Consider the following 13456-nt stretch of genomic DNA (forward strand, 5'->3'; position numbering starts at 1 on the left):
TGGTCACCTTCTGGAGGAGGAGGTCGGGCTGCAAAGACCCCCAAATGGGTCAGGTGCCAGAGGTGTGGCATGGATGGGGGTCCACACAATCACCTCTCCCTGGCTTGTCAGAGGAGAGTCTGAGGCAGGGAACTCGCCACTGGGGTCTCTCCCTGACCTATGAGGGGAGTCTCAAGTCAGTCCCTAAGTCAAACACAGAAGAGGTCAAGTCCCTTGAAAATCCCACAGCTCACAAATAGAGTCCAGACCTCAGACCCAAGCCCACTATCTTGGCTTTTCCCTCACCAAGATGGAAAGAAAACCTTTTCCTTCCTTCTTTCCTCCCTCCCTCCCTTCCTTTCTCTTTACTGTACAACACAGAGAATACAACCAACATTTTATAATACTATAAATGGAGTATCTTCAAAAATTGTCAATCTCTATGTTGTCCACTTGTAACTTATATAATATTGCACATCAACTCTACCTCGATTTAAAAAAAAGAATGCAATTCACCTTGAGAATAAAAAAGTAACCAGATCACCACACATAGAGAAATACTTCAATGAATTTGATTTTTCTCATTATGGAATATTATGTTGCTTACAGGATCAAATTTTTATAAAATTTACAACAACAAGAACAACAAAAACCTTTGCCTTGAATGAGCACTAGGTCAGACATTTCTTGGTTTACAGGGACCGTGTTTATTTCACCTAACTTATTTTAGTTTCCCTGGTGGCTCAGATGGTAAAGAATCTGCCTGCAATGCAGGAGAATGGGGTTTGATCCCTGGGTTGGGAAGATCCTCTGGAGAAGGGAATGGCAACCCAGTCTACAATTTTTGCCTGGAGAATTCATGGACAGACCGTGGGGTCGAAAAGAGTCCAACACAACTGAGCGACTAACACACTTTGCTCCACAATAACCCTGAATGTAACAGCCTACAGCAACAACCCTTGATTCCATGGATCAGGAATTTCAAAAGGGCTCGGAAGAGATGGTTTGTTTCTGCACCACTGATGCTTGGGCCTTATGGCTGCTCAACCCCTTCTACACTCACATGCTGGCTTCCAGGTCAAGGTGGTAGGACATCTTACATGGAAGCTCAGGGAAGTCACACCACCTCCCTTTCATTGGGCTCCATGGATTGAAGCAGTCACCAGTGTCAAAATGTTCATGGCCATTTTTTAAAACTGCGACAACACTGCAACAATATTCTAAAGCACCTTACGATCTTGCAACAATTTCTCCCTTGAAGAGAGCTCCCACAGGCGACGTGGGTAAAGCTGCTGTAGGTAGAACTATGTGCATCACTGGGATGGTTCAGATGATGAGCCTGGCTCCCTCCCCCTCAACCCACCCACCAGTCTGGGCTGCAGTCTCTGAGTTGGGTCCTCCCACCCCAGGAGTTACTGCTTCATAATGAAGCGTGGGCTGATAAAGGTCTCTAAGGTGAGACTTCAAGGACACAGCAGAACCCATCCCCATTCACTGAGGACTCGTCTGGGAGGGGCTGCATGCCCTGAGGCACTGCATATGACATAGCATTGTCCAGTGGCTGGCCCAGAGCATTGGGCATCCGTGTCCCCTTGGAAAGGAATCTTTGGAGGGCCTGTCTCCCAGTGACCTGCCAGAGCCGACGCAGATCCCTCAAAGGGCCTCCGTCAGCCGTTCCCAGTGGGAATTATTTCTGCTCTTAGAGAAACGGACTTCTGGTTGGAGATGGCAACCTCTTGGCTCCTCTCGAGCTACCTGAAATGTGATTAAAACAAATTCATGGGACTTCCCTGGTGGTCCAGTGGTTAAGACTCTACATTCCCGATGCAGAGGGCCCAGGTTCAATCTCTGGTAGGGGAACTAGATCCTGCATGCTGCAACTAAGATCCAGTGCAGCCAAATAGATAAAAATCAATACATTAAAAAAAAACAAAAAACTAATTCATTTTCAACTTCTTTCCTTTTCCTTGGGGGAAAATATTTCTTTTTTGTCACCTGAAACAATATCCCTGGTTGTGCAGTTCTCTGCTTTACACACGAAAGAAGTTTCATACTAAAGACCAAATCCAAATCCCAAACCAGAAAATTCTGGTTCAAAGACCCTCGAATAAAAACAATCAGCCCATACTACATTTGCAATATTTTAAATCAACCAGTTTAACTATAAAATCAGGTCTAATAGCTACGGACTTTCTCAATGTATGGCTTCCCTGATGGCTCAGTGATAAAGAATCCGCCTGGCAATGCAGGAGATGTGGGTTCGATCCCTGGTATGGGAAGATCCCTCAGAGAAGGAAATAGCAACCCACTCGGATATTCTTGCCTGAAGAACCCCATAGGCAGAGGGGCCTGGGGGACTACATTCCATGGGGTCGCAAAAGAGTCAGACATGACTGAGAGACTGAACAACTACTCTCGATGTACTGTCCTACATAGGAAGCCCACAATCCAGGAAACTAGATATGCATGTGAGGATGTGAATGATGGATGGATATTAAAGGTGACCACACAACCCTGGTGCCCATACTCAAGAGACTGGGCATGACCCCATCCCACTTTCTAACTCCCTTCTGCACTAACAAAAAAAATACTGCTTCCCTGTATCCTGTCAACTATCCTTCAGTCCTTCCCTAAGACCTACAAGCAAACAGCCAAGAATTAAGTCTTTATCTTACATTGTTCACTGCAAATCTGCCCAACCCTGTTAACAGGAATACTCAGACAGGATTCCCCTGAGAACCCAGAATGGACTAACCTGGCTCTAATTTAATTGATCTGATAAATTCTCACATTAATTAGCTAGCTTCCCAGAGGCTGGGGATGCAGGCACCAGGACAAGGCCAGAGAACCTGGGCTCTGCCTTTCGCTAGATGTGGCCTCCGGGAAGTCTCTGGACCTGACTGAGGCTTGATTTTCTTACCTGTAGGGTGGGAAGGCCTGGCCCCTTTTTTGTGTCTTCTCCAAGCGAGTCAATAAGTCAACATGTCAGGGGAGCTCTGAAGCATTTCCCGGAGGCTGGGACTTACTGACCTTGATGGGTGCTGAGCAAGAACCTCAGAATCAACTCAAAAGGATTAAATACAGCATTTGGCTCAGTATACCCACCAGGGAGGGGATTGCTGCTGCTGCTGCTAAGTCGCTTCAGTCGTGTCTGACTCTGTGCGACCCCATAGACGGCAGCCCACCAGGCTCCCCTGTCCCTGGGATTCTGCAGGCAAGAATATTGGAGTGGGTTGCCATTTCCTTCTCCAATGCATGCATGCATGTTAAGTCGCTTCAGTTGTGTCCGACTCTGTGCGACACTATGGACAGAAGCCCACCAGGCTCCTCTGTCCACGGGATTCTCTAGGCAAGAATACTGGAGTGGGTTGCCATTTCCTTCTCCTGGGGGAGGGGATTACAAGTTATGAATGGTTATTCGGGTGTGTGTGTGTTGAGGGTGGGGGTGGACAGTCCCAGAAAGAACAGACAATACCCACTGAGACCAGAGACCCTTCCAGATCATCGTGGAGTAGGGCAGGTCCCATGTCGCTTGTGCTCAGGCGTTGAAGCCATCTGCTCCAGGAAGCCTGGAAGAGACCATCCATCATTTTAACATGCCTTCCTCACACATTGTTGCTGACCCTGTAGATATCTCTTAAGTCTTTGGATAGTGGAGTCTCAGAAGCATTTCCCATTTCATCTCTCCCCTGTGTAAACCTGTACCAGATGTGAGGATAGCTCTCATTGTTCAGGCCCCAGTGGGTTATTCTGCCCTTCAGCACCACTGGGAGACTGGACATGAAGACAGTTTTCTGCTCCACCCCCATGTCATACAGCAGAGAATGGTTTGTTCCCCTACTAGCACGGCAAGCCATCAGTGACTCCCTGGGAAAGAGGAAGGATGATGCCCAGAGTTGTCACCCCACAGCCTGGCTGCCACCAGGAAGCCAGCCCCAGAGGAGAATGCTATAGAACAAAGCACAGACCTCACTCCATCTGCCACCAAGCTTCTCTCTATAAACCATGTTCTATTGTTCCCCTTCGGTCACCTCCTCCCACTTTTGTATTCATGAAGGTGGGCTAAGTTGCAGTAATAGGTAGGCCCTGGATGATTATGGCTCAAACACAGTGACCATCTGTGAGCACCCTTGGCTAGATTTCTGGGTTCCAGGCTGCTCTATTTTGTGACTCCATCATCCCCCATCCCCTAGGGCTTTGTTGACATAAGCATCCACTGGGCAGAGGGAAAAGAAGAAGATACAGGAGGAAAGATCCACTCTCTAAAAGCCTGCAGTTCCTCTGCTCACAGTCCCACCCTGGGGACTTAGTCACCTGGTCACACCTCACTGCACAGGTCTGTGGAAAGTATGGTTGCTCACTGCTGTAGATAGAGGGGATGGATTTTGTGGATATCTTAGGCCAGTTGGGGTGCTGAAACACAATATCTGGTGTCTTATAAACAACAAATATTTATTTCTCATAGTTCTGGAGGCTGCAAGTCCAAGATCAAGGTTATCAGCATATTCAATGTCTATTAACTAGATTTTTGAGGAACTAGTAGGACCAAAGAAACCATATCCAAGCATTAATAGAGTTTGTGTCTGGAACTTAAGATAACCCTTCATTTCTAACCTCCTTCAGGCTGGAAGCACTATGGGGAAAGTGCTCAGCCCTCTAAGGGAGGCAGATTCCCATTGCCCACCATCACCGCCCCCCACTCCCAGGGCAGCCAAAGAGAATGATGGTGGAGGGGGATCCCCTCAAAGTGGAGGAGCACCCCACGGTGACCTGGCCTCCCAGGGAGCGGGGCTGGATTGTTCACACACTCACTCCAGGATGAAGGGCAAAATTTGCCCAGCAGTGTTCAGAATCACTGTGAACACCATCTGCTGGGGTTGCCCCCTCCTCCCCTTTCTGAATTGGTCTGTTTGTTGTGTATTCTGTCCCTTCCCATCACTGCACATTGGGGTTGTGTATTGGGGCTGGGGGTGGGGTGCAGCAGCCTACAGAGGTAATGGATCTCCAGTCGATGCTTGAATCTCTGTCTTCCTGCCTGTCTCTGATCTCTAGGTCAGGATTGATAAGGTTTCCCACCAGGGGAGGGGGACAGTGTATTTTGTGTATGGAAAAGAAGGCATGAGGGACACTCTGGGTCCCTCTGCCATGGCAACCATCATGTTCTAGACAGAGGCTGCTCCATCAACTTGGGTGTCCCCAGGCAACTCACAAAGGAAGTGTAGCATTGCCAGAAATTAACACTTGAGATTTACAGGCAGTCTTTCCTGCAGCATGGCCCAGCTTCTCCTGACAGGTACATGGATCTTGTCTACTTCATCTCCTGAAGAAGTATCCGTGGAGCTTCTGCCCTGCTCCAGCCTGGCCTGGTGCTTCTATGCTCCTCCCTTTCCTTCTGTGTTGAATGCCTCTTTGCTGTATCACACGCCTCCCTCTTTCTCAGTTGGCTTCTTTATTTTGGTGAAATAAAATTTTGAGACCTCATTCATCTCAAAGTACTTGATTTACACTTTTGCTGGGTGATGACTGGAGAATAATTTTCCTTTAGATCCCCAAGGCTTTGCCCCTCACCTTCTGACTCCTGACCATCTATCTGTGACCTGCTTCTAATGTCAGGACACTTCTGTCCCCATTATTCTGCACTTCAACAGTGATATGCCTTTGGGAAGAACTGTTTTTTCCCTGTTGAGCTTCTTGTGGGTTTTTCAACACATGCTCTTGAGCTGGGGAGATTTTTTAAAGGATGAATTCATTGATGATTTCTTCCCTTCCACCTCCACCCCTGTGTTTCTCTGATCGCTCTTTTAGGGTTCCTATTATTTCATTAATGGACTTTCTGGATGGCCCGCCTTTGTTTCTTCTTTCCTGTTTCCCATTTTGGAGGTTTCTTTTTGTTTTGCTTTCACAGAGATTTCTTCAACTTTATCTTCCAATCCCTCCTGGCAGTATTGTTTTTTAAATTTTACATATGCAGTTGCTAAGTCATGTCTGACTCTTTTGAGACTTCACAGACTGTAGCCCACCAGACTCCTCTGTCCATAGGATTCTCCAGCCAAGAATATTGGAGTGGGTTGCCATTTCTTCCTCCAGGGAATCTTCCTGATCCAGGGATCAAACCTGTGTCTCCTGCACTGGCAGGCAGATTCTTTATCACTGAGCCACCTGGGAAGCCCTTTATTTCCACTACTTCAAATTTCCATGAACACTTTTTGTTTGCTCACCAAAAATTTCTTTATACATGGCCTCCCTTCATGGGTTGCTGTAGTTTCTTTAGTTACTCTGACGACATGACTTCGATTGATGGTTACATTGCTGTGTACTTCTCTCTGCACAGTCTCTGTTTCCTCCAAGTTGCTGTTAAAAAATCTATTGGGGCTTTAGATTTCATGACACAGGATTTCCTGAGATGTTTGATCAGCTCTGGCCACCTGTGAAAGCTGGACTAGAGGTTCTGTATCTGTGGGGGTTCGGGAAGTGCAGCCTTCCCTGGAGTGTGGTCTGGTGGGTGGTTCCACTGGGCAGCTGCATATGTAAGGAAACTAAGGTGTTCCCCTTGGCCTGCTTTAATGCCCCAGGAAAGACCCTTCTAGCCTCTTGGCTGCCCGCGTTCTGAAAACCCAGAAGGGAAGCTGGAACATGGTCTCAGCATCTAATATCTACAGGTTCATTTAACTCCTCTGTTCCTATTATGGCACCTCTGCCCTGTGCATGGTATCTCTCATCCCAAGATGCTTCCATTTACCTTATTTATATTATTATTATTATTTTAATTTGACCATGCTGAGCTGCATGTGGAATCTTAGTTCCCTTAACAGGGATTGAACCCATGACCCCAGTATTGGAAGCACAGAGTTTTAACTGCTGTACCACCAGGGAAGTACCCTTTAACCTTCTTTAGATGACAGACATCCCATCTTTGGTCAGGATGGGGAAGGCAGCATAGATCTGCTGAGACAGTCTGGGTGCTTCTTAAGCAATTCAGTTCAGTTCAGTCACTCAGTCGTGTCCGACTCATTGCGACCCCATGAACTGCATCACAGCAGGCCTCCCTGTCCATAACCAACTCCCGCAGACTTTCAGCCAATTACTATCTTAGCCCCCATTCAAACCCCCATCCAGAGGTGCCTAGTGCCATCCATTGGTGGACCTTTTGGGGACTCCAGAGTTTTTTTTCTTGGCTCCCCACACCCTATTCCACCCTGCTACCATTTCAAGACTTCATTGTCTCAGGTCTGTATAGTATTCTAGCTTCAACAACTGTGTTGCAGTTACTTGTTCCCTTGCTTGCCCTATTCTTGCCAGTTTCTTTCTAACAACAGGTAAACACTGCTGTGAAAGGAGGTTCCACAAGTCAGAGTCAACACACACCATCCATCTGCCATCTCCAGTGGAAACCTCAGCCCCCTTTCCAGCCCAGCCTCTCCACTCTCCAGACACATCCCCATTCACTTGCTCTGGGCTGATCTTTCCTGAATTGTGTGCTCAGTCGTGTATGACTCTTTGCGACCCCATGGACCATATACCCCACCAGGCTCCTCTGGCCATGAGATTTTCCAGGCAAGAATACTGGAGTGGGTTGCCATTTCCTCCTCCAGGGGATCTTCCCACCCAGAGATTGAACCTCGGTCTCCGGCAGCTCCTGTTTTTGTTTATTCCATTCCTTCCATCTGACACTTGATCCCCACCCACCCTCAGACATACAGAAGCCATATCTGTCAAAATCTTATGAAGCAAAAATAACACAGGCCAGCGGTTATGGTGAGATTTTCCCCTGAGGAAGAGAATATATGTATCTGGAAGACACTCCCATGTGGGGCTGGGATGAGGGTTGCTGGGCCCCAGAACCCCCTTCTATGAACAACCGTTAAAGGCCTGAGAAGCAGGCCTAGGGTGTGAGTTTTGCCCCCCAGGATGCTCTGAGAGTGCAGCCCAAACACTCAGGGAGGCTGCATCCATGCAGAGACCTGGGACTGTTCTGGGCTGTGGATGGGGGTGGGGTGTGTGTACCTGAGGAGGACCCTTGACCCCGGCCTATGTCCGTCACCCAGAACAGAGGATGGTCACTTGTAGCCCAACGCCTAGAAGGGTGCCTACTCCTAAGAGGCCTGCCAGGGTGTGCCCAGGCTGGAGTGTGTCAAGGGGGGGTCATGGAGCTAGTGGTACCTTGGAGATTGAGCAGAATCCTGCTTGCTGGAGGGAGTGGGGAGTGGGGTGGATGGCTGGTAAGTCAGCACCCGGCCAGCCCCATCCTAAATGAAGTGACTGATTGTGACGTGGTGAGACTGCAGGAACATTCTGAATCATTATTTGGTCAGAACACAAATCTCTTAAATGTCATCAACACAAGTTGGCTGGGAGAAGAGAGATTATTTCCTGCCAGTAGGAGACCCTCTTAGAGGAGGAGTCTGACCCAATAGGCCAGTACAGAGCCCCACCCCTGCAGAGCGCACTGTGTGGTCTTCCCAGGGGTCGCCCACCAGTGAGCTGCTGGAACTTTAGGGTTTTAGTCACGGTTCCCAGGGTTCCCAGGGCACCCAGACGTCCACACCAGTTTACAGGTCACCACAACATGCAACCCAAAATGCGTTTGTCCTTGGTGACCTGGGAAGTTTTTTCTACCCAGGCCTCAAGATAATTTGGTGTGAAATGGCTGCTCTTAATTTTGTGCGCAGGACGACACTGTCCCAACCACCCCTCTTCTCTGGTTCGAGGGATCCAGTGCCTGGGCTGCCCTCCTTCCACTCTCCCCGCCCGGGCAGCTAACACGTTTGAATGTCCATTAAGGGCTGCAGACCCCGGCCGGTCTCTCCGGGCCAGGGGCTTGCTGCGCTCGGCTTCAGCCTCTAACCTCTAGGCTGATGGCCTAGGCCTGGAGAAGGGCGGTGGGGTGGTCTCGAGACAGCGAGAGTGAGGGCGCCGGGGAGAGCCAAGGGCAAGTGGGCGGGGCAGGGCAGGGAGCGTTTCCTCGGCGAGGCCCGGCAGCGGGTGGGCGGGGCCCGCGCAGTCGGTGGCGTCGGAAGCCTCCCCCGCCGGGAGGGAGAGGGGCAGCCGGGAGAAGTTGGCAGCGGGCCTGGGGAGGGGAGCCAGAGGAAGGGGCCCCGCGTTCCATGAGCAGCGGCGCCAGCGCCCCGGCACGTAGTTCACTCCTGCGAGCATGGGACGCGGTGGGCACGTCACCCACGCTGCCAGGCTAACCACCAGCCTGGTGCCAGTCCGCCTCCGGTTGACCCAGGCTCAAGGGCAGTGGGGCCGGGCCCAGTTCCCGGCTGCCCGGGACGATCGAGAGCTCCGGGTGCCTCCCGTCAGTGCATCCCCTGCCCCACCCGAGACCCCGCTCCCTGCTGGGCCGCGCCAAGCACCGGGCTCGGCAGGGGAGGAGCTTGCAGCGGGCGAGCGGCCCGAGTCTCGGGGCGCGGCCGCCCAGGAACCCAGCTTCGGCGGGGTGCGGCGGGGTTGTTCCGAGCTGGCCGGAGCGGACACGCCTCCTCGCTGGGCACCTCACTCGGGAGGGGAAAGGGAGAAGCGGAGGCGAGCCCCGCAGGGTGCGCCCACCCGGCGCACGGCAGAGGCGGGGCGGGAGGGACAAAGGGGCGCCCTCCTGAGCGCTCGCCTCCGCGCCGGGGTTCAAAGCTGTCACCGTACAAAAGCTCCAGCAGGAAAATACCCCGCGAGGTCCCAGCCGCTGAGGGGTGGGGGAGCGACCGCGCGGCCACGCCCCGGCCTGCCGCCCTCGGACGTGGTGCGTCAGCGTGCCCGGCTCACAGCTCTAATTTCCGCCCCTCCTCCCGCCGCCAAGGGGGCACGCCCATTGGCACGCGCAGGCCCCTAGGCCGAGTGGGAGTCTCTCACTGTGAGGATTGGCCGGGCCGTGTACCCGCGAACCAATGGCGCCAGTCCTTGTCCTCAGCCACGCCCCTTCCCCAGAGGCGGGCGCGCGACCGCTCCATCCCGCCGGTGCGCGCTCCGGGATCCCCGCCCCCTCCGCGTGCGCGGCTCCCCGCCGCCGCCACCGCCGCCTGTAACCTGCGCCGCCAGGATGTGGCTGGGGGCTGACGTCGGGTCCAGATGTGGCCCCGGCCCCGCCCACCCCCGGGGCCGGGCCGCCCACACCGAGCCGCGGCGCGCACGGCTGCTGTCCCGCCTGCCACAATGCGCGGCGAGGCTGCGGCCGCGACTTGGCGCGGTTGTCCCTAACGTCGCCGCTCGGCATCCTTAGGATAGGCCGCCCCTGACGTTGCGCGGGGATCCCACTCGCCCGCGCCCCCCATGCGTTCACTCTTCGGAGCCCAGCCGGGCGGGCGCCTAGCAGACGCGGAGCCGCGCGGGTGACGGCAGAGGCGGCTGCGCGCCTAGCCCAGCCCGCGGAGAGGGCGCGCCTCGCCCCCGCCCCCCGCCCGCTCTCCGGAGGCCGTGGGTGCGGATGCGCCGCTGACGACTCGCAGCAACCAGCAGTGCCGCCTGTCCGCCGGCTGGATCCCGCAGCATGGCAGCCGCCGCCTATGTGGACCACTTCGCCGCCGAGTGCCTCGTGTCCATGTCGAACCGCGCGGTCGTGCACGGGCCGCGGGAGGGGCCGGAGCCCGGACCCGAGGGCGCGGCCACTGTCGCCGCCACGCTGCCCCGCGTCGAAGAACGCCGCGACGGCAAGGACAGTGCCTCGCTCTTCGTGGTGGCGCGGATCCTAGCGGACCTTAACCAGCAAGCGCCGGCGCCCGCCCCGGCGGAGCGCAGAGAAGGCGCCGCGGCCCGGAAGGCGAGGACCCCCTGCCGCCTGCCGCCCGCGCCGCCACCCGCCCCCGAGCCCGCCTCCCCCGGCGCCAGTGGCGCGGCGGCCGCGCCCCTCAGCCCGGCGTGGAGCGAGCCCGAGCCCGAGCCCGAGCCCGAACCCGAGGCGGGGCTGGAGCCCGAGCGAGAGCCGGGGCCCGCGGGGAGCGGCGAGCCCGGCTTCAGACAAAGGGGCCGGCGGGGCCGAAGTCGCACCGACCTCGAGTCCCCGCAGAGAAAGCACAAGTGCCACTACGCGGGCTGCGAGAAAGTTTACGGGAAATCCTCGCACCTCAAGGCGCACCTGAGAACTCACACAGGTCAGTGGGGCGGCCCGGGAGCCCCGAGCAAGCGACCCGGGGGCAGTACTAGTGGCCCGGCCACGCCCCCGGAGCCACCAGCTGGGTGCGAGGGCGATCAGGCCGGGAACAGTCGGGGCCTCGCCTCTTTCCTCGTGGCTCCGGGCTGCGGGCAACCCTGCGCGCCGCGCGAGGCGGGTCCGTGCGCTGGGAGCCGGCACCCGCCCGGCGACCGCGCCCCCGCCGGGCACGCCCCCTCCTCCGGCGCGCTCGGGCGGGGCCGCGGGGGCGAGTGTCGTCATCTGGCCCGGGGGCGGGTACCCCGCCCAGGCCCGGGGGCGCGCGGGCAGGTGCGGGCGAGCTGGATGGGGGTCACTGGTGGCACCCGGGGAGATTGGCGGCCCGGACGCCCGGGAGCCGCGGGGAGCGGGTGTCCTCTCCTGGCCCCTCCCCCGTCGGTCGGGCGCGCGCTCAGCAGGGGCGGGCCCGGCTCGGGCGCGCGGCGGGCGAAGTTCACGCGGGGACAGGGCTTTCTCCAGCCACTCGGCACATTCTTCGCTCTCCTCTTCCTGTAATTTTTCCAGCGCTCTAAGGTTTAATTTGTCGAAACCGGAGCCAGAGGCTGCCGACGCGGGGGGCGGTCCCGGGTCCTCGTCCGGGGCTCTTTGTGGGAGCCCCGCCCATCCGGCCGGCGGGGGCGCGCCAGACCCGAGGGGCTCCTTGGGGCCGCGGCGCTGTCTCCCGAAAGGAGCGCACTGCCTTCTGGCCGCGGATCTGTGCCGCCTTCCTCGCGGCCTCGCTCTCACCTGCGGGGGCCGGATGCGGGCGGGCAGCACCTGCACGGGGGCGGGTGGCTGGAGCCGACATTCTAGGAGCCCCGGACCGCCGCCCGCCCCCACCCTAGGGCAGCATTTTCCTCTCGCGGGCCCAGGACTTTGTCTTAGATTCCTCTGTAGTGGTTTTCTGTCTTTAAACACAAAAGTGGAAACAACCTTTCAATGGATGGCATGCTTTCTCTCCCAGTTTGGTTTAAAGAATTGTGTATTTCCTCTGAGCCCACGCGAACTCTTCTGGACACAAGTCTTCCACTTTGGGAACCGGTTCAAAACTATCATACGATTAACCTTGTTTCAAAAGTTGAGGCGTCTCATTTGTCAAACAGTTCACAAGCTGATTAAATGACTAATTTAAAAGCCGCAGTTTTCAAGGATCTAGAGCTGAAAAGCTTTTTCTCCCGATAAATTTGCAAATGAACCGCCCCACGGTCTGCAGGTGTTAAGAACCGCGTATCTCATGAACTGCACCCCCCACGCCGGCCCCGCATTTCTGGTCCCGCGCTATGACCGCTCAAACCGCTTGGCAGGTGGTGGGGTCGCGGGTGAAGGTGGGGCCATTTCTAGGCTGAGTCAGAATTCGGGCTGTGTGGACTCCGGGGTGGGGACGTTGTTGCAAGAGTGGGTGTGGTCGTGGGGGAGGGGCCACGCTGGATTCTGAGCCAGGTGGACCCCGTCCCCTAGTAGCGGGGCCGCGTTTGGTTTGTGGCTGGAATTGAGCACTCGGTTGAGAGCCAGGCCAGTACCGAGCAGGGGACTGTATTGGGAAAAGCTTTCTGAATCCTGTGTTACTGTGGCCTCCCAACCCGGTAAAGAGTCTGCCTGCAGTGCGGGAGACCCGGGTTCGATCCCTGGATCGGGAAGATCCCCTGGAGAAGGAAATGGCAACCCACTCCAGTATTCTTGTCTGGAAAATCCCATGGACGGAGGAGCCTGGTCAGCTACAGTCTATGGGGTCGCAAACAGTCGGATACGACTGAGCGACTTCTCTTTCTTTCCCAACCCGGCAGCACCCGGTAGCCAGATTCGCGAATTTCGGAGGGATCGGCCCCGGGGCGGGGCTCGCCCGGGCCTCCGGCTGGGGCTGCCTTCCGGATTACCTCAGGCCCCTGAGCCAGGCTGCCTGTGCCCTACGCGGCACGGGGCAAGATGGCTAGATGTTTAGGGCAGGGGCGCTGGGAACCCGCGCCTTCGCAGTGGGGCGGAAGCCAGCCTCTCCGGGGTGCCTGGAAGCCAGAACAGGATGAATCCATTCTTTGGCCTGCAGTGTGCTAGTCTGTTCATTCTTAGAGCAGGGAGCCGGCCCCGCCTTCCAGGTGTGCAGAAACTCGAATCTGCCTCCAGAGCAGATCTCCAAGTCAGGAGTGCACAGGGTCCCCTGGGGCCTTTAGAAATGTAGGTTCCTAGGTCCCAGATGCTGACTGCAATTTAAGGAATCCCTCCAGATGCATCTGCTTATGAACTAAGGACCTACCTGTGGCCCAGGGCACCTTCAGGAAGCCTGAGCCCAGGTGTGCAGAGCATAAGTAACTGGTGATCATAGAGGGCATAGGGGCAGCCCACAGAAGGGAGAGGCTAGGCAAG

The 13456-nt window shown here is 55.6% G+C and overlaps 1 protein-coding gene across 1 annotated transcript in view; it reads left to right on the forward strand.

Annotated features, from left to right (window-relative positions):
- Nucleotides 1-9998: 9998 nt before the first annotated feature.
- The window catches only part of KLF13 (Kruppel like factor 13), a 43071-nt gene continuing 39613 nt past the window's right edge, over nucleotides 9999-13456 (forward strand). Inside the window, exon 1 of the mRNA XM_027520696.1 lies at nucleotides 9999-11060. Within this exon, the coding sequence (XP_027376497.1) occupies nucleotides 10460-11060 (601 nt within the window). The 5' untranslated portion in view covers nucleotides 9999-10459. The remainder of the gene's footprint in view (nucleotides 11061-13456) is intronic.

Source organism: Bos indicus x Bos taurus, chromosome 21 (assembly GCF_003369695.1).
Source record: "Bos indicus x Bos taurus breed Angus x Brahman F1 hybrid chromosome 21, Bos_hybrid_MaternalHap_v2.0, whole genome shotgun sequence".
NCBI classification, from domain to species: Eukaryota; Metazoa; Chordata; class Mammalia; order Artiodactyla; family Bovidae; genus Bos; species Bos indicus x Bos taurus.